This window comes from Myotis nattereri (genome assembly GCF_964212035.1).
Source record: "Myotis nattereri genome assembly, chromosome: 14".
Taxonomy (NCBI): Eukaryota; Metazoa; Chordata; class Mammalia; order Chiroptera; family Vespertilionidae; genus Myotis; species Myotis nattereri.
This window is the reverse complement of record NC_138089.1, coordinates 42,444,603-42,467,156: the sequence shown is the minus strand read 5'-3', so window position 1 is coordinate 42,467,156 and position 22,554 is coordinate 42,444,603. Positions and strand designations below refer to the sequence as shown.

Sequence of the window (22,554 nt, the reverse complement as noted above, 5' to 3'; positions counted from 1 at the left end):
TTTAGCTTCTATATTTGTTACAATGTTTCAAACTGTAGGCTCAGAGGCCGGCGAGGCAGGCGGGGAACGTTGGTTTCCTCCGTCACTGAAGCAAGCAAGCCTCATGTTAGTTTCAAGCTGCCTGGCTGCTGGCCGCCATCTTGGCTGGCAGTTAATTTGCATATCTCCCTGATTAGCCAATGGGAAGGGTAGCGGTCATACACTAATTACCATGTTTCTCTTTTATTAGATAGGATAGATGTACTTATACTATGTAAATGCTACTACAAGGAATTCCTATATAATAAAGAGGTAATATGCTAATTAGACCAAACAGCAGAATGACTGTCTGGATGACGGTCCGGATGACCTTCTGAGGCAGTCGGGGCTGTGAGGGCCGAGCCCCTTGCACAAATTTCGTGCATCGGGCCTCTAGTGTGGAATAAAAGTTAAACCCTATATACTCTGGTGAGGATTAAGAAAAAAAAAGTTAAGCCCTCAGTTTTTCTACCAAGAAGACAGAAGAATGTTCAATTTTCTTCATAAATTTTAAGAAGGAGTAGTATATTTTACATATTTGCTTGTACTCTTTCAATTATGAGCTTACTTTTATGCAGCGACTTTATTTAAACTCCCCACAAGCACCTTTGACAATATTGTCTTTGTCAACACTAGAACCACCGTTTGAATACTTAATTGTTTTTTACACTTTTTTCTACTTTAATTAAATGAATGCTTTAAAAATTTATATAAAATGTCATCTATTAAATTTTTTTATTAAATTTATTGGGGGTGATATCTATAATAATAAAAGCATAATATGCAAATTGACTGAATGACCGAACAGCAGAATGACCGTCTGGCGACCTTCTAGACGACCACGTTATGACACCCACTAGCACCAGGCCAGCCAAGGAGGGTGCGATGCGATTGGTCAGGGGCCTGGCCATTGCTTCATGATCACCCTGCAGAGGAAGGCCCAGACCACCGACCCGCAGGCTGTGGCAGGTGCGCAGGGCCTTCCTTTGCAGGGGCGATCCATCACGGGGCTCCCAGACTGCAAGAGGGCGCAGGCCGAGCTGAGGGACGCCCCCGACCCTGAGTGCATGAATTTTGTGCACAGGGCCACTAGTTGGTTGATAAGATTACATAGGTTGCAAGTGTACATTTCTATGATACATGATCTGTACTTTGCATTGTGCACCCACCACCCAAAGTCAAATCATCTTCCAATACCATAATTTGGCACCCATTACCCTTTACTGTCCTCCATCCCCCTTTCTTTCATTTTTTTTTAATTTTAATTTTATTTTATTGATTTTTTACAGAGAGGAAGGGAGAGAGATAGTCAGAAACATCGATGAGAGAGAAACATTGATCAGCCGCCTCCTGCACATCTCCTACTGGGGATGTGCTCACAACCCAGGTACATGCCCCTGACCGGAATCGAACCTGGGACCTTTCAGTCCGCAGGCCGATGCTCTATCCACTGAGCCAAACTGGTTTTGGCATCCACCCTCCTTTCCTCTAGTAACCACCATACTGTTGTCTATGTCCATGAGTTTCAGTTTTATATTCCACATATGAGTGAAACCATATGGTTCTTACCTATTTCTGACTGATTTATTTCACTTAGCATAATATTTTCAAGGTCCATCCATGTTGTTGTAATGGCAATATTTCATGTTTTCTTATGGTTGAGTAATAGTCCATTGTATATACATGCCATTGTATATATGTATATTTTATATATGTACAACATATGTTGTATATATTATTCAGTCCTCTACTAAAGGACACTTTGATAGTTTCCATGTCTTGGCTACTGTGAGTAGTGCTGCATTAGACATAGGCAAATCAATGGAGCTTGGATTTGTGACTTTGAAATAAAACACTGAAATTACTTGTAGGCAAAATTTTCCACTCAATATAATTAGGTACTGCTTTCAAGTAATAACATGCTTTTAGATAATTTTATTTTGTATGAATGATTGTGAAAGTTGTGATAGAGTTGAAATACTAAACTAAAACTAAAGTTTATGAATTCTTATATGGAGATTGGTTGGATAACACGTGTGTGTGTGTGTGTGTGTGTGTGTTCGTGTATGTGTGTGTGTCTGTGAATAGCTCATTCTTCATCTTGATTGGAACAAATTGTAAATAAGACACAAGTACTCTGTTGATGTGTGTTCGAGTTTTGTTTGGGGGTTGGTAGATGAGTTATTTAGTAGGCAAAGTTGAATTAATGAAAATGGCTTATACTCATGGTCCACATCCAATTTCTCAGCCTTTCCTTCCGAAATTGTATTTACCTTGAAGTTATAAGGCAACTAGATAATTCTGGGCCTTCTCTTCAGGCATGTGAAGCCATTACACTTTTAAGTTCATATATGGCCACTTAAAAGATAAGAGAATATAATTTTAGGCTAATTTTTAAGTACAGATCCAAGATGGTGGGCCACACAAGAGGCAGTGGAAATGAAAGAGCAAGAGATGAAGAAGAGAATAGAAGCTGCTTTCTTTGTGTCCCCCCCCCCCCAGAGTATTACACAAGTTTATAAAAATAGAGAAATTCCTTTTTTATGTCTCAAGGAGAGAAACAGGATGATCCTTGCCCTATTCCCCAACTTAAAAACAAAAATCAAATAGCCCTGGCCTGTTTGATCATTGAGCGTCAGCCTGTGGACCGAAGGGTCTGGGTCCCATTCCTGGTCAGGGACATGTAACTAGGTTGCAGACACCATCCCAGCCCGAGTCAGGGTGTGTGCAGGAGGCAACGGATCAATGTGTCTCTCTCACATCGATGTTTTGCCCTCTTCCCCCTCTCTAAAAATTAATGGGGGAAAAAATCCTCTGGTGAGGATTAACAACAACGACATTTAAAATAAACCTATTATTTTAGAATAGTTATAGATTTGCTGAAAAGTTGCTACAATGGTGGAGTTCCCATACACCTCACCTACCCAATACCCTCTATTATTGACACATTGGGTTAATATGGTGTGTTTGTCACAATTAATGAACAAATGATAATTCATTATTACCAGTGAAACTCTATACTTTCTTTGTATTATATTAGTTTTGTTTCATTCAGGGTTCTTGTAGTGTTCCACAATCTCATCCAGGATACTATGTTTAGGCTTACTATTTCCTTAGGCTGCTCTGGACTGTGATCATTCCTTGTTTTTGATAACCTTGACAGTTTTCAGGAGTAATGGTGAGGTATTTTGTCAAATGTCACCCGTTTGGGTTTTATCTGATGTCTTTCTCCGGATTTAACTTGGATTATGTGTTTTTGGGAGGAAGACCTCAGAGGTGAAGTGCCATTCTCCATACATCATATCAAGGATACAGCCATCCACACAACTGTCAGTGTTGTTAGCCTTGATGACATGGTGAGGTAATGTCTGCTAGCTTTTTCCACTGTGCCATTGCTTTATTTACTCTTCTGTACTGTACCATTGGGAAGCAAGACACTAAGCATAGTATATACTTAAGGGATAGAGGGTTATACTCCATTCCTCCTTTAGGGGAGTATATCTATTTAAAATATTTGAACTATTTCCATTTGGTCAGTTTCTATCTTCTTCCCCATTTTCTTTTTTTAATCCTCACCCAAGGATATTTTTCCATTGATTTTTAGAGAGAGTGGAAGAGAGAGGAAAAGACAGAGAGAAATATCAATGTGAGAGACACACATGGATTGGTTGCCTCCAGCACGTGCCCCAACCAGGTTCTAGGCCAGGAAGGAGCCCGCAACTGAGGTACGTACCCTTGACCAGAATGGAACTGGGACCCTTCAGTCCACAGGCAGACGCTCTATCCACTGAGCCAAACCAGCGAGGGCTTCTTCCCCACTTTTTATATCAGTATGTCCTCATTGATAGTCATCTTGGGTTACCTGTGGCTTATAATCCAGTAATAGGTTATTTAGGTTGTTGCTCTAGCTTTGGTTATTGAGGGTTTCTTCAGTGGGCTTTTGTATTTATTCCCCAACTTTTGATTATTATTCAATTGGGTTATATCAGTTAGGGTCCGCCAGGGGTACTTCCTGTCAACTTTGGTGGGAGGGGAAGAGAAGATCAGCACTTTTCAGGACAGTCTGGATACCAAATGCTGGTGCTTTGGTATAAGTAGTAACATTTCAACTTTTGTCTCAGAAGGCTTTCTAGTGGGTCAAAACAATGGACTATAAATTAATTTAAAGAACCATCTTGCCTCCCAGGAAAACCAGTATTTCCTGTTTTATTTTACACACATTATGCTCAGACATATAGTTTAATGCAGCTTACCAACCATGAGTTCTCTTATGTATGCCATGTTTTAATTATTTCTGTGAATCTGATAGATTAATTATAGTTCCACATCTATAAATTTTTAAAAACACACACAAGCAAATTGTTAATTCATACAATAATAATTCCCAGGATAATTCTATTCCTTGAATCTATTACATGATACAGGTTAGAGCCACATTACTACAATAAACCACAGATTTTCATAGTGTCTTAGTGGTTTGGGGGATGGAGACATGTTGACTCCATCCATGTTGGGAAAAAATGGACAAATTGATCAAATTTGGGGAGTTTCAACCAGCTGGCTAAACCCTATGTATGAACACGGAGTTTTTTTTTCTCAGTAGAACTCAAATGAACAAAATTTCCCTCCCGGAATTTAAACATGTTACTTTCACTATATTGGGAATAAAAAAAAAAAATCACATAATGTCTCACAATTGAGAGTGTCATTTGAGGCATTGCAGCTTTCTTGCAAAATCTATAAATGTTTTGTGATGGCACATCCAGTCACAAGAACTTATTTGACATTCTCCTCTTCTCCCAATGTCAGAAGTCTCCCATAGTTAATGTCTCCCATAGTTACCTTACTTTCTGATTCCTTTGAGTTGTTGTCCTTGCCCCTAGGCCTCTCAGTGCAAAATTAATGGTTTACTCTGCCTGATGACAAGACTTCATTTCCTGTCATGACCAGGGAAACCCTCATGAATAAGCAAATAAACCTCACAGCCTTAATAGAAAATTTCTCCTCCAATATTTTCATCTGCTAAATTGTTGTTAGACATTTTTATTTTATGAGTCAGGGTAGAAGAAAAGGTTTCTACAAATATTTAGCAAAAACGATGGGTGCCAAGGGCTCAGGTACTGAGACTATCTGTGTACAGTGGCCTACATCTGACAAATCTAAACCTATCATTCTATAAACTAAAGCTCTTTTTTGGGTAATTTCTTTCAAATATGTGGATTTATTTTTTTTCATAATATGTATACATGTGATTAGATTTAAATTTTTGAAAATATAGAAAAAAGGCAACTGTAACCCTACCAGTAAACATCAACTCCTACTAATATTTTTCAAAGTCTTGTTTGTGTTTCACATATTTGTAAACATATGTACATTTTTATCTTGTGTTTGTTTTTTCCTTATTGTATGGAAAGAATTTCCCATGTTATAAAAATGTTCCAATCTTCTTTTATTTATTATACAATATCACAGTGATTAAATATATCATCATTTATTTAATATTTTTCAGTACTTAATGATATCTGAGATAAAAGACTAAAACCATAAATGAACTCTAGAAAAAAGTTTTGAAACATTCTGAATGTAACCTAGAGTATAAAGAAATTCATTTCTTTCTATAAAATAAGAAAAACTAATATATTTATATAATTTGCTTTAACTGAAATTATGAAATAACTTTGCAAAGTTTCCAAATTTTCTTTTAAATATGAACATTTAAAATTTATATTTATTATTATCCTAACAGGGCTACCTGAGTAAGAAATATAAAATTTCCTTTTTAAAATGAGGTTAAAATATTTTAAATAAATTAGTCCTCAAAATGTATGAATTATATATTTAAAAATCTTTTACTCCTTAAATTGTCGCCTTAATATCCTTTAAGAGATAAAACTATTGTGGTTGGCTTAAGTTCAGTAGTTATGTTTTCTTTATTTCAATTGCTAGCAAACTAATTCTTGCATACTGTTAATATTATTTAGGCATTTGTTATCTCATTTGCCTGATCTCAAAGCCCATGTCCTTCCTATCATTATAAGTAAGGTGGATAATGGCAAAGACTAACCTTGTCTTGCTTACCAGTTCATCTTCATAGCCTAGAAAGTACCTGCCACATAGTAAATAATTAATAAGTATACATTAAAATAATGATTTGCTTTCCATTGCCAGTAATCCCAAAGACTACACAGTAAATCCTTGAAGAATATGGAAAATTAAAATAAAGGAATTATATCTGGACTATAAGAGTTCTGCAGAGTGCTGTATAGAGAAAGCACAGAAAATTTTTTAGAAAGGAATCATTAAGTGACTTGTAAATAAATAGTAAAATATGTATTGCAATAGTTCCTTTAATTATTGCCATTTTAAGGCCAGAGGTGCTAGAAATGTTAATTGCCCCCTTTCTCTTAGATTTGAATTTACAAAGTATGTATTTATCTAAAAATAATATATGCAAATATAATTCATAGATCAGTTACACTCTTTTTCACCCTGATTATGAGTCTATCTTGAATATTCAGAGCCTGTTTTGTGCTTCTGATATAAAACATAAAATTTTAGATGTTGAAACCATTTTAGCATTTTTTTTGCATATTTAGGATGAGTCTCTTCAGATATGTGACTTTACTTAATTGCAAGTATTATAAAAATAAGATAATTTTATTTAGTTCAATCAAAAGGGAATATCTAATACATTAATAAATGCTAGAGAACAAGATGATTAAGAACTGGGATTTGGAGATGAATAAAACAATGTTTATCCCCACTATACTCTGCAACCATAAGCAAGTTATTTATCCACTCTAAACTTAGCTTCCTCAGCTATGAAACAGGGAAAGTTAAATGCCTAATCTATTATTATGATTTGACATAGAAAAAATATGAAGTAAAATATTTGCCATTTGCGTTTCATTAAAGAGGTTAATCATCTTTTGATAGTACAAAGCAACCTATTGAAATAGGAGAACGTGGACATTTTTAATTCTTAAGTGTCTCAACACTTCATTTGCTACTCAATTTAATTATATAATGGAATCCAGAAATCTTGACCAGCTTATCCATAACTTTCTCTGCAACCTTAGATTTCACTTGTGCCCAAGACGGAGAGAGTGAGGCCGAATTTTTACCTGATGACTTTGAAGAGAAACCAGAAAGGGAAAAGAAACATACTAATTTCACTTTGTGCAACGTGTGTAACATTCAGCTGAATTCGGCCGCTCAAGCTCAGATCCACTATAACGGCAAATCCCATCAAAAGAGACTGAAGCAGCTCAGCAATGGAATGCTGAAAATGGACAATGGTAAGTTTTTCTAAAAGCATGTCTTCCCAACTTTCCATCACCAACTTCAATGATTTGTGTCACTGCAGATATGAAGGTAAGAGAATGGATTACTTTTTATTTTTAAGACCTGGAAAAAATATTTAACGAAAGTTTATAGCACAGCGTATGATAAGTTAAATAATGCCTCCCAGCATCTTGGAGAAGAAGACATTTTGTTTGTTGTGCATACCTCACTGTACGGGGGTGTGGTCAGGACCACCAGGGCATTTGTTATGATTTGAAAGAATTGGCATTAAAGTTGCTTGATGTTTGTTTGCCTTTAACATGGTTATTTGGAAATGGGCATCTTTTTCCATTGTATAGGAAACAATGTTTGTGTGTTTTTAATGTGTTAAACAAAAAACTGTGATGTGTGAAAACTTTTCTGAGAGAAAGGGTTTATTGAACCAAAAATGCTAGCCAGAGAAGGACCACGCTCTAGGGCCTTCTGTCTAAACCTCCAATAGCACGGCCATGTGGAAAAGACACACATGTCTGCAGGACTGGAGTTGATGGGCTCTTTTATGGAAACAGTTTAGGGAGGAAAGGTGTAAGTTGTTTAGAAAGAATTTACATTGACCATCTGTATGTCCACTTTGGAGATGTGTCTATTTAGGTCCTTTGCCCATCGTTTGTCTTCTTTTTGTTAAGGTGTATGGATTCCTTATATATTTTGGATATTAACCCCTTAACTGACGTGTCATTGGCAAATATGTTCTCCCAGGCAGTGGGCTCTCTTGTTGTGTTGTTGCTGGTCGCTTTTGCTGTGCAGAAGCTCTTTATTTTGATGTATTCCAATCTGTTTATTTTCTCCTTAGTTTCCTTTGGCCTAGGAGATGTACCCACAAACATATTGCTATGAGAGGTTGCTGCCTCTGGTTTCTTCTAGGATTTTTATGGTTTCCCGTTTTAAGCTTTTTATTCATTTTGAGTATATTTCTGTTTGTAGATAAGGACGTGGGAGAAGGTGAAGTGGGGCTACTTCTGGGATAGGGGCAGAGTCCACAAGAAGAACAGTTTGCTCCTGTGGATTGGTGTTGGGCAATAGTCTGGAACATGCATGTGTAAGCAAGAAGCAGAGGTGTCGGTGGTCAATGGCACCTGGCTATTCTCTTTAGATAATCGCAGAAAAAGCATCCTGAATTCAGAGTTTCAATGTATACTCAGGAATGTAGGCAGCCTCGTGTTGGGTTTATCGTGCTGTTGTTAACTGATTAACTACTTTGCTTTTTCCTTCTGGCTTGCTATAATTTAATTTAGGACATCTCAGAATTTTCTCTTTGTCATATGCATGTTAGGGGCTTCAGTTGGTTGGTAAGATTGAGGTTGATTTTAAAGCAATACGTATCTTCTAAAGTCGTGTTTTAACTAATCAAATTGGATCTATTAATACATACAGATTGTTTAAATTTGCTAGTGAAAATTCATGGTTTGTCTAATTTTTTAGACTATTATTTTAAAACATATGATGATTTTAGGAGTACACATATTATTTTTTTTCCCCTATGGCTCTTTTTAGTAAAATCATTAAAAACACCCAGGAGTTGGTTTAGGTCATATTAATTTGGCCTGAAATTATACTTTAGAAGAGCCCTCACCTTTAACTACAAGTAGATCTAATTATAGGTAATCAACCTACTTCATACTAATATTATTTCTTTTACATAGCCTCACGTTCCCACTCAAAAATGTGCCTTTTCAGGCCTATTGAAAATAAGAAAGGAGCCCAATTCCAATCTTTCCATACACATTAATGATAATGCCTTTAACTATACGGAGACCAAGCTAAAAATGGGAATTCTCAAGAATAGAGGACCCTATAAATTCTTAATCAAGAACATTATCATTATTTAGAGAAATATACGGAAGTTGTTTTACTTTTCTCATTAAATACGTGACCTTGCAAAAATGACCACGGTGAACTTCTTACATCTTCAGAAAATCACCAGCTCAATTTAGATTTCAGCTGGGAAATAATTAGAGTGGTGTCAAGAAAGGAATAGAACAATGGAGATGTTTACTTGACTTTATCCAACCTTGTCTATAATTTGTTTGTTTAAGGATGCAAATAACATGGAACAAATTTTTATTGTGGAATGAAAAAACATATCATTTCTGTATTGAATACATGGAGAACATTGTATAATTATATGCCTAGACATATATCCTAATATACACTACAAAGAATAAGAATCAAGACAGACATCCCCATATTTAATAGATGGTTTCTGAATATCTGAGCAAAATGTGGCATTTCTCACGTACTTCACTTAGAGGAAACGGTCATCTGAAGATCGCAGTGAAAAAAATGTATCACATGTACTAATTAACTTTTGATAGTGCTGCATTCTTTGCAGAGTAAAATTACATGCAACACATGCTCACCACCCACGTGCCTGCTCATGTAAGCCGTCAAGGTCCCTCCTGTGAGTTGGGAGTTGAGATCCTCCTCAGGCATCACCCTCCGGCAAAGGGAGCTACCTCTCCTGAATTTGCTCTCTCTCTGGGGGAAGACTGAAAAGCATCCCAGCTCCTTTCCTCAAAAGTGGGTAGACAGCCCTGCAAGGCCATTCCAGCCTCAGATTTGCTGATGCCCCTGGGACAGTTCTATCACAGTCGAGCCTCACCCTCTACCCAGTCCTGCTTTCCTCATGCATCACAGCTATAGGTCCCTAATGCACAAAATCATCTCTGGCTACCTCCTGGGTATCCCCCAAAGATGCCATCAGTACTCTTTGAGTCTTTTTAAGTAATAAGCAGAATATGCTTTATTGTGCAAAAGCAAAAAACAATTTCCCCTTCTATGTATTTTCCATTTGATGTCTCTACATACGCTTTATCATAAGAAATGCAGAGGGAACAAATAGTTAAATAGTATTTATTGTTCCAGGTATTTTATATACATTATTTGTGAAGCCACAATGAACAATTCTGCAAAGCAAGTGTTATTCTATTTACAAATAAGATAGCCAAGAATGTAAGGGACTAAGAGACTTTGCCAAATAACTCTGTTTATAAACTTGCCCATGTCTCCATTATCAGTAGGGTACTAATTTCTGTGGTAAACTGACATTCAAGTATCAACAAATTTATGCCATATATTCAGGTATTTTTTAAAGTTACTGACTGTCATTTTTTAAAGTCACTTAACATACATTATTGCAACAAAGCTGTTGTTTTCTTAAATTCTCTTCACCACATTTGTTGTAAATATCTTGTGCAGAATGGAGTCATATAAATAGTCCATTTTGTAATTTATCACTATGCATTCCCTATTATTCCAGAAATATATTTATTTTTAATTTAGCATACTTTTCAAAAATGAGGTAAGATGCAGACGTGAAGGGGCAGAAGGCTATTCTATAATTGAAAGTTGCTTAAACATGTAGATTATATCATATTCTAGAGATTCCACAGTTCACTCTCTCATGAAAACAATAAGCCAAAGAAATTCAAATTCAATCCACATGGCTTATTAACTTTCTATTGGATAAAATCTTTGTTTTTATATTTATGAGGAAGTTAAGTTTTGCAAATAATTATTTTTATAATAAAAGTAATACTATTTCATCTGGGCTGTCCACAAAGTGTTTAGAAATAAAATTAAAATCACCAAGAATTCTACAAAAGTAACTTACCTCTCTAAACCTTTTGTTACAATTCTCCCAGTTATACAAATAAATATGAGTAAGCAATAAATTATACATACAATATTACATGCATTATAACATAATGCTGTTTTCAGATCATTACTTTTTATGGATGCATATTTTAAAGAAATTAATAATGGAGCAACATTTCTGGCTAGATGTTGAGATTGTGCTGATGCAGGTCATTTTGCTTCTCAAGTATGTGATACATTATATAATGAAAAAACCTGAACATTGTAATGAGGTTTAAAAGGAAGTATTATAAGAGGTTTTATCAACAAATAGAAATGTGAATGTTGGAGTAAATATGTTTCTTTGATTCAGAAGAACATTTTGGAATACCTGCTACTAAGTGTACAGCTTTCCAGAGATTTAAAGCCTTTATGCCTAACTAATTTAATTCGATTTCATGTGCTCACCTTGGATAAACTGTTGTTAATGCTTGCTGGAGATTGAGTAATGGGTTGACCTGTTGTAATGGCTTTATTTTATTCACACTGTCCTTGTCATATTTGAGTTATTTTATTAAGCTTGATTTTCTATGTTTATTCTGAAGCTGCTATCAAATAATTCATTTTTATCTAACAGTATTCCAGTGCTCATTATTTTGTACCACATTAATCTGAAACATTTTTACCCTTATCTATCTCCTTAGCATTACATTTTCTTTTATTTAATAGAAAAACTAAATACGATTTCACTTTCTAGCTCTCACTGATTTATTCTCTTTTCTCTTTTAATTGATTGTCCCAGATGAGGTTTAAAATATCAGTAGATTTTCAGTTTACAAGATTTTCCTTCTGTAACATTGGTAGTTAATAAAAAACAAAATAGCTTCATAGAATTTTCTGGTACCTCAAGACTTGATTTTATATATAAACTCATTTATATATAGATTTGTCTCATCTTTTTTTTTATCTCCAAGGACAATTTGTGATTTTATAGAATGTCAATAGATTAATTAGAAGTTGCCAGTACATTTTTGGATTCATATTAATTCCAAATTTATTTAATAATGATAACTGCTTTCTTAATTACATCTTATCCAAATTAGTCTATGGCATATTTGTAGTGTGGCAGTAAGGAATATTATTTGGTTCATACTTCTCTCTTTCTCTCTTGCTGACCATGTCGTTCAGAAGGTTCAGCCAAGGTGAGGCAATGAAAAAATGCTGCCATTAAATTGCCCAACATTATGTAATGACATTCTATTCTTGTGTGAGAGAGCTAAGTTTCTTTCTTATCATTGGAGGATAAATATACAGGAGAAAGTGACAAATGCTAATTTTACCATGTTCAGATTTTAAGTAGATTTCTGACTTTGGTTATTGATTATTTTTCTCCCTGAAGAGAACACACACTGATTATTTCAAAGAAAATAGACTATTAGCCACTAGCTATTTGTTTCACCTCGACTTAATATTAATTCCATTGGAAGATGCTATCTTTTTCAACACAGAGATTTTTTTAAAAATCTAAGTTACATCCTTGATAAACCCCTCTTTCATGGGATAATGTTGAAGTTTTACAATCTGAGGCTACTAACCCAGCCTGACCCCTGTCTGAAGACCACCCCAGTGAGTTGCACCCAAGAAGTGAACTCTAGTTCTTCATGACTCTTGTTATCAATGAAAAATTAGATTAAATGACCATTAAGAGAAAAAAAGAAGAGTGAGTTAAATACATGTCATTTAGTTTGGGAATAGAATTTATTTGGGATATCAGAGCTTTCCATTTGTGATTCTCTGTGTATATTTGCTTGTGTATGTTTGGGAGACGTTTGAAGAATTACAACATTTGGGAGCTTACAGCACTGGCAGTATAAAGCTGAAAGGGAAAAATACTTGTATTGTCCATCTGGACTTCACATCTGCTTAGCACAATTGTCAACAACTACCTCTTATTCCCTCACCTTTTGCCTCTTTCAGTTACCAACCACTTCCAGGCCTACTGTTTCTGTACCTTTCAATCTTAGAAAAATAATCGCTTTTCTACTTTTCTAGGTTTGAAAGTATTTTTTTTTTTGCTTTTGTTCTGTTCTTTTTATATTTCCCCTAAACGTTAATTCCCATGATAACAGAGCTAGTAGATAATAGAGGTGGGACTCTTTTATGTATACATTTCCCTTTTATAAACAAGTTATTTTGCAGTTAGAGTTCAACCCTATTTAAATTAGCTTCCCAATTTCTATAGCTTCACCCCAGGTATGCTTTATGAATCTATTAATAAAGATTATTTTATTAGACTTTAAAATACGAATTTTGTTTAATAAGAGATAAGAAAAAAATTTAAATAGCAGCCCAGTTACATCTATTTCCTCTCCTTGTCTCCTAAATTGCAATGCTGTGACACAAGAAATTTGAAAACAGAAGTAAATAAATCCATAGCAGAACTACACACCTGAGAAGAGTAAAATAGTGAGGAATAAAAATGCTGTGAAACACTGAATATAAATAAAAATAAGGAAACCCACAGAGGTAGAAAAAAGGGCTCTATCACTTAGGTTTCCAACAAACAAGTATCTCTAAGATTAATCTGAACTAGCCTTCAAGGTGGAGCTCACAGTTTGATGGAAACTCTGATGAAGTTACTAATGTTGGTTTTTAGTTAGATGTGAGACATAAGTGTTCTCTTCTTGTTATATTTTCAGTGATGTTTTAGGGTATGGTGTGGGGAACCTTTTTTCTGCCAAGGGCCAATTGGATATTTATAATATCATTTGAGGGCCATACAGCATTGTCAACTTAAAAATTAGCCTGCTATATCTGGTCAAACATTTAATTAACTTACCCCTAATGCTTTGGAAGGGCCAGACCAAATGCTTTTGTGGGCCTTATACTACCTGTGGGTCAGTTCCCCACCCCTGTGTGAGGGACTCTCATAGAGCTATGAATCATGAAACCAAAATCTACAGGTAAATCTAGCTCTGTTGGTTGTGAGAGCTTCCTGAGCATGGAAGGTAATTTGTGGTGCAGCTAATCCTTTTGTGGTGTGGAGGGTCTTGCACACCACAGCTTGCATCTGCTGTGGCTCTCTTGCTTGGCATTCCAACCAGCACACTTTATATCTTCATCATAAAAGAGTGTCTGGATGTATACTAGTATACTTTATCTCAAGTTACTTCCTTGGCAATATCTACTTATATAAAAACCCTGGGTGTAACATCACGTCTGGAAGCTCAGCCAACCAGAAGGAAGTCAGTCCTGCAGGGGTTGTCATGGAAACGGCTGCGCCCTCCCCCAGCTGTTTCCCAGGAGGACGAGGTTTCAGGCAGGAACCCCCCCTCAGGGAGAGGTTTCAGGCAGGAAGCTGCCCTAGGAGCTTGGGAGTACTGAGTCCTGGGTTGCCTGCCAAGGGCTGTGCCCTCCCCAAGCTGTTTCCCGTGAGGCCTGAGGGAAGAACCCACCCTAGGAGCACCAGGAGTGCCCAGCAGCAGTCAGTCCTGGGTTGCTGAGGCTGAGGCCACAGTATGGTAGAACTCTGGGTCTGGCCCAACAGGGGGTATGGCCGGCCTTCAAACCAGACCCTGACAGTAGGGAGGAGGCAACCCTATTTCTCACAGAATCTGCTGTTGGATAGCTTGCTGTCAGTGGCCTGCCAGCCAGGAACCCCATTCACCTGCCCCCCGGACCCTGACAGGAGGGAGGAGGGAGCCCCATTCCTCACGGAATCGACAAGTGGCCAACTTGCTTTCAGGGGCCTGCCAGCTAGGAATCCTATTCACCTGCATAGCTGTATAAAGTTTTAATACATTATATTAGAGGTCGTGGTGGTACTGTTTTACCCACAGCGTCTACAGGAATTGCTGTAAATTTACTTCTCGGTGGAAGCACCTTTCATTCCCAATATAAATTACCGATTCCATTAAATGAAACTTCAGTTTCTAGACTCAATATAAAGAGTGAAGTTGCTAAAACTATTAAAAAGGCCCAACTTCTCATTATTGATGAATGCACCATGGCATCCAGTCATGCTATAAACACCATAGACAGATTACTAAGAGAAATTATGAGTCTGAATGTTGTATTTGGCGGGAAAGTTCTCCTTCTTGGAGGGGATTTTGGACTGTCTCAGTATTGTACTGCATGCTATGTAATTGGCCATAGTACAAAGGAGTTTAAAGTACTGCAATGTTTGGGGATGTTTCAGAAAGTTGTCTCTTACAACAAATATGAGATCAGAGGATTCTGCTTATAGTGGATGGTTAGTAAAAACTTGGAGATGGCAAACTTGATAGCAGTTTTCATTTAGGAATGGATATTATTGAAATCCCCTGTGAAATGATTTGTAATGGATCTATTATTGAAGCTACGTTTGGAAATACTATATCTGTAGATAATAAAAATATATCTAAACGTGCAATTCTTTGTCCAAAAAAATGAGCATGTTCAAAAATTAAATGAAGAGATTTTGAATAGACTTGATGGAGATTTTCACACATATTTGAGTGATGATTCCATTGATTCCACAGATGATGCTGAAAAGGAAAATTTTCCCATTGATTTCTTAATAATATTACTCCTTTGGGAATGCCATGTCATAAATTAAAATTGAAAGTGGGTGCAATCATCATGCTATTGAGAAATATCAATAGTAAATGGGTCTTTGTAATGGTACCAGATTTATTATCAAAAGATTATGACCTAACATTATTGAAGCTGAAGTATTAACAGGATCTGCAGAGGGAGAGGTTGTTCTGATTCCAAGAATTAATTTGTCCCCATCTGACACTGGCCTCCCATTTAAATTAATTCTATGAAGGTTTCCTGTGATGCCAGCATTTGTGATGACTAAATAAATCACAAGGACACACTCTAGACAGAGTAGGCATATTCCTACCTGAACCTGTTTTCGCACATGGTCAGTTATATGTTGCTTTCTCTCGAGTTTGAAGAGCATGTGACATTACAGTTAAAGTTCTAAATACTTCATCACAAGGGAAATTAGTCAAGCACTCTGAAAGTGTTTTCACTCTTAATGTGGTGTACAGGGAGATATTAGAATAAATTTAGTCACTTTATCAGTCATTGTTTGCATCACTGTTGTTTTTATATCATGTTTTTGTTGTTTTCATATCATGTTTTTGTTGTTTTCATATCATGTTTTTGTCGTTTTTATATCATGCCTCTGTTGTTGTTTTATCCTTTTGTTACTGTTTATTTATTAATAAATTTATATATTATTTTCATATACAGTTTACTAATTTTCTTTCATCTCTCACACTTCTATTATAGAGAAAGGGCAAATAGCAATATTAAAATATCTCTGCTAATTAATTCCCTTTTAATGTGCACGAATTTCGTGGACTTGGCTACTTGTGTGTGTGTGTGTGTGTGTGTGTGTGTGTATACATATATATATGTTTTTATTTTTTCTTGTTACATCTTTGCATGTTGAGAATGTTGTTTTCCTCAATTGTTATTTTTTTTTCAGAAGTAGTCATATATGGTTAGCCTGATAAATACCCGGTGCATTATTATTAGCATATGTTGATGCCCCATATTCTGTCATGTCTCTTTTAGTCTTTTCCTGTACTAGTCACACACTTGAGTCCTTACCTGTAGGTTGTCTTTGTGCCTGAGAACGTTTCTGGGGCAAGGGATCACCAGCGTTTTTCATTTTATTCCTTATCTAAAATCCAAAGTCTATTCTTGATAAATTGATTGTAACCCTGGGGTATCTTTTGAATACTGTTACTTTTTCCTCCATTTAATTCACCCATTATTAAATGTAAGAGACCCAAACTGAAAAATGTTCACAATACAAGATAACATTCTTATTTTATTTCAATAAACAGCAAACAGTTATTGCTACCATCACTTTTTATCAGGACAATAAGAGGTTTAGAATTATTCTTAGTTTTCTAATTTTAAACTTCATTTTTTAACACAGAAAAATAATAATTTTATGAACATTGGAACATTTTCTCTCTACTGTTAATTTTAGCCAAGAGTGCCAAAGTTTGAGTGAGTAAATTAGTGTCAAAAAACCTAACACATATTATGGGTACTTAATAAATATTAATTTATTATGATGATCCTGTCAGGCACATTTTATTTTCTCAACAAGTCAGGGACCCCACTTGTCAACCTGACTAATGAAAGGGTTTACTAATGAAAATTTGTAATTCCTGCTACCAGGTTTTTATTCTTATTTTCATAAAGTAGAATTTTATTTGAAATAGAAAAATGGTTGTATGCGGTTGTAAGTTAGTGAATGTTGAACATCTCACTCTCCATAAAATAAAAGCCATGATTTGTAACAATACTTCTTTTCCACCATGGCTGGTTTCTAGCTGCTAACATGGCATCACGAACACAGAGCAGGGGAGAAGCGCTCACAATTGGTTCTCGTGACCCATTGCAAAGCTTCACCAAATCCCTGGTTGTGTGCATGTATGACCAGTGGGCTCAGAAGGGAGTACAAGGACTCGTGTATGTAGAATGATACTGAGGTAATATTGCCTTAAAGAGGTCCTCATCCCTGAGACCTATGCATCTGCAAAAGGGCCTTTGCAGATGTGTTTAAGTTGTGGACTTTGTGGTGCGGCGATTATCCTGTATTATCTGGGCAGGACCAATGTCAGCACAAGGCCCTTCTAAGAGGGAAGCAGGAAGGCCAGAGTCAGAGAAGGAGAGGTGATGACAGAGTGGAGGTTGGAGTGGTGCGCTTTGAAGATGGAGGAAGGGTTCAACGAGTGCAGGTAGCTTTTAGAAGCTGGAAAGGCAAGGAAACGGACTTTCCCCTTAGAGCCTCCAGAAGGAAGGTGCCTGCTGACACCTTGATTTTTACCTGTAGGACTCATTTCAGCTTTTGACCTCCAGAACTGCAAGGTAAATTTATTTTGTTTCAAGCCACCACGTTTGCAGTAATTTCTTATAACAGCAATAGGAAGCAAATACACATGCCATTCTCTTCCTAGTGTTTGTTTGATTTAGAAGCAGTATATCATATGAAAGTATGAAACTCATTGGCAATAGTTGTGTTACCATAACACTGCTAGGGTAATCACTTTTAATTCTAGTACAAGACAAAGTATATTAAAAACAACTATAGCTTAATTATGTTAGTGAATACACAATACAAATAGATGTCACTTGAGACTCATTCTTTGTCTTCAGTGCTCCCAGGAGGATTGACTTTTAGTCCCTTACTAGAGGCCTGGTGCAAGGATTCGTGCATCGGTGGGTCCCTCAGCCTGGCCTGCACCCTCTCTCAATCCAGGACCCCTTGTGAGATGTCGGATTTTGGCTCAATCCCCACAGGCCAGGCCAAGGGACCCCACCAGTACAAGAATCCATGCACCAGGCCTTTAGAATGCATATAATATCTTTGATTAATCTCTTGCTGCCCTCCCCCTTCCCCCTTCCCTCTGAGATTCATCAGCCTGTTCCATGTTTCCATGCCTGTGCATTGAGCATCTGACCCCAGTGGTCAGTGCACATCATAGCTACTGGTCGAACAGTTGGACACTTAGCATATTAGCCTCTTATATATATAGATAAGACTAGAGGCCCAGTGCATGAAAATTCATGCACTGGAGTGGGGGGACCCTCAGCCCAGCCTGCCCCCTCTCACCGTCCAGGAGCCCTCAGGGGCGGGAGGTGACCCGACAATCAGGGGAAAGCGATGCCCTATCACACCTCTGATGCTGCCACTGCTGGCAGTGCAAGCCTCGGCCGGCCTGGTTACCTGAGCTTCAGGCGGCCCTGGGAAGCTGGGCAGCCACCATCAAGGCTTGCCTGCACCTTGGGCCAGCCATGGGCGGCTGAGCAGCTGACATCCAAGGCTTGCCTGCACCTTGGGACGGCACTGGGGGACTGAGGGGACTGGGGGACTCCAGAAGCAGGCATGCGGAGTGGCCAAGCCAGCCTTGCTGCGCACTTGCCGCCCCAGCTGGGCTGAGGGGACTGGGCACCACCGTCTGTGGCTGTGGGAGCCTCCATCTTTGAGGGTATGGCAGTCAATTAGCATATTCCCTCCTTATTGGATGTGGGTGCTGCCACCTTTGAGGGTGGGGCAGTCAATTAGCATATCCCCTCCTTTTTGGCTGTGGGTGCCACCATCTTTGCAACAGTGTGAGGGTCAATTAGCATATTCCCTCTTTATTAGATAGGATAAGCCTTTTTCCCAGGAGACTTAATGTTCAGTCAAATCATTACCCCAGGGACCTACACCAGATTCACATTACACATAATCAGGTAGATCTAGATATTCACATGAGTAGAACTGAAAGTAAGCTAAAGTTTCTACTTAACAGTGGTTCTCAACCTTCTGGCCCTTTAAATACAGTTCCTCATGTTGTGACCCAACCATAAAATTATTTTTGTTGCTACTTCATAACTGTAATGTTGCTACTGTTATGAATCATAATGTAAATATCTGATATGCAGGATGGTCTTAGGCGACCCCTGTGAAAGGGTCCTTTGACCGCCAATGGGGTCATGATCCACAGGTTGAGAACTGCTCTACTAGTTATATTTATTTAAATGTTATTCTGGATGTTCCTCTTAGGTTATTAAATATATATATATATATATATGTATATATATATATATATATATTTTCTTAACCTTTTATACTATAAATACATTCCTATTAAAACATGAGATTTTTTCATGTATCTATGTCTGTAGGTCATTTTTCATATGTAGCACAATTTAAGTGCATTTAAAGCACATCTTTCAAGCATTTGAGTTAATTTAAAGTGTCTGATTCCTATGTGGAATTTTTCTCATTTCTCCAATAACGTTGGTCTTCCTAATAAATTCCATAGTACACCCAAGTAACTCTTTAATTCCGCATTTCTAGTTGCCTCCTGGTATTCTCAGCTTCTTAAAAAAACTAATGTGTGAGTTCATATAGCTTGTTAAGTCAGGTCACAACCAGTTTCCCATCCTTCTGTAATTTAATGTCTTAACAGACTAATTGGGTTAGTGGCCCGAAGGAAGAAATTAAAAATATTTATCTCCTACTTAATACTCAGTACAGTTGATATGTCTTCTGTGTAAAGAATTCCTATTCAAAACCCAGGAGAGAAGAAAAGTAAACATGAATTCTATTAATTATTGAACTAAGGAAGAACTTTTTGCCCATTTTCATATTTCTGGGGATGTTATTCTAAGCATCTAACACATGATTTCTTTAGGTACAATCTTGTATAAATACAACTCTTTCCTGCTGAGAAATATTTATGTAAATAAAGCAGCAAAACTATGAATGTATGTGAGTACATAATATGTACACATGTAGGAAAATATGGAAATATGGTTATTCTGAAACAAGGATATTCCCAAACTAAGACCTATTATGCTGTTACTACTTTGTTTCCAGTTCCTTCTAATTATTTGTGGCATTATTTGACTTACCTTGCCTATTTAATAAAATTATTGAAAGAAGCGAATGAGGTGAACATTTCAACAATCTTTTTTTTTTTTTTTTTTTTTTTTTACAGAGATGTGAATTTCAATTGGGTATTTTCTCTGAGGAGACTCTGAGTTATTTTAACTTAAAGGGCTCCAAGAATTTAATAGGAATTTAATTCCACATTTACACCTGGAGTAAAAGGCACAGGAATAAATTTAGGGTCTGTGAAATTTCTGGAATGTTTCTTACACACAGAGATTACCCATTACTCTGTAGTACTTAGCACTAATAACATCAAAGCCAAAAGTTTGAGACTTAAGGACAGTAAGGAGGAGGAGGATGAAGAAAGTGCATTGTCTTTCGCAGGTGGCCTGAGAAATAAAAGGAAAGTGAGCAGGGGCCACTATGGAAATGAGAGGAGCACAGACAGAATCCCTAGAACTTGCCAGAAAAAAATGGAGTATGAAGAACAAATAGCCTGTATCTGGGGTGTGGGCCCAGGTAGTTGAATTGGGGCCTCTATACTAGTGGTACCAGTCAGCATCACCTGTGTACTTAGTAAAACCCAATTACTGGAAGTCTACCCCAAATTTATTGAGTCAGAAGCATAGTAGGGTTGGCTGAGCAATCTCTGCCTGAGCCCTTTGGTTGCTTCTGCTGCAGGCTCAACTTTGAAATCACTGCCCTATGTAATTAGTACCATCTCAGAAGCCATAATTTTAAGATTAAATAAGGTAATTTATGTAATGCGTTCAGTGCAAGCATGTAGTTAACCTTCAATAAAATAAGTGTGAGCTATAATTATGGTTAGCCCTTGTTCAATGTTGGAAAAGTCAAGGTTGGGGTAATAACACACACACACACACACACACACACACACACACGCCCACACGTCCATATCTTATAGTGTCCTTTAAAAATTGTTTGGGGACCTCTAACACTTTGGCCGGCCTACATATTATGAGGAGACTGAAAATGAAGATTGTGTTTCAGACATCTGGGGCAGAGTCTGAGGTTCCACATTTTTAATCAGCTCCCAAGTGATGTCATTGCTGCTGGTTCTGGGACCACATTTTGAGTAGCAATGATCTAGGCCAGGGGTGAGCAACCCCTGGCACGCGTGCCAAACATGGCACGCCAGTAACTTTTGCTGGCATGTGAAACCCTCTCTTATAATCTTCCATTTACAATTTTTTTCTTAATATCGACTTTTTTATTTTTCAGATAAATTCAGTGTAGGTGCATCTTAGATAAATAAATAATTTTACATAACAAGTTATCTTAAAGACCATAGACATGGATTGACGAGAGAGGGGAAGAGCAATTTCTATGCCTCTGCCTTAACTCTCCCTGCCTTTCTAGATCCGACCAGTGTTTTGGTTTCATCCACATACACTTGTGAATCTTTGATCTTAGTGATGCTCCCACTTTCATTATTTTTTTAATCTGTAGAGTTTATTTTTCTATTAAATTTTATAAGTTAAGTCTCGTAATAGGGGTAGCCTGACAGATAAAAGTAGTAGCTCGTGCATATCTCTGAAGGTCACAAAATATAAACCTGATGTAAAATCTCTGTCATCAGTGATGCAGCAGCAAAAGTCCCACTGATAATATCAAACAGAGTCATAAAATTTTCTGCCGGACAATCAGTGTACATGTATACATTAAAAAATAAATGTATTTTTCATCATCATATACTGTGTTTTTGTTGCTCGAATGAATTTTATTATTTCTTCAAGGTTCTTCACATACATACACCTTAAGAGATATCATGTAGGCGTAACATGTTCTCAAAAATTAGGGTTGGCACGCAGAAGAATTTTGAATCAGAGATTTTGCTGGTTTTGGCACGCAGTCACAAAAAGGTTGCCCACCCCTGATCTAGGCCATGGCCCCTTTTACTCCTACTTGACAGTTCTTTGTAGCCCCAACATAAACTGAAATAGGAGATTGAGTACTCACAGGCAAGTCAAAGGATAGAAGGTGGTAGCAAGTTGGAAGTCTCTGGAGTTCATGTCACTTACTCCCTGGACTTGTAGCTTTTGTTCATCTTTCTTAGGAAGCAATTTAATACTTCTCAGAAAAGAGAATTAGGACAGTATTCTACATTTCTAAAGTTTTATGGTCATTTACATACCTTAAAAGAGACATAGGACTGCTGGGCAAAATAAAATGTGAGACAGATGCCTTAGAAAAGCCAC

General features: G+C 37.1%; 1 protein-coding gene across 1 annotated transcript in view; it reads left to right on the top strand.

Annotated features, from left to right (window-relative positions):
* ZNF385D (zinc finger protein 385D) overlaps positions 1–22,554 on the top strand; it is a 696,979-nt gene that overhangs the window by 125,145 nt on the left and 549,280 nt on the right. The window contains exon 2 of the mRNA XM_081105789.1: positions 7,098–7,316. Within this exon, the coding sequence (XP_080961915.1) occupies positions 7,098–7,316 (219 nt within the window). The remainder of the gene's footprint in view (positions 1–7,097; positions 7,317–22,554) is intronic.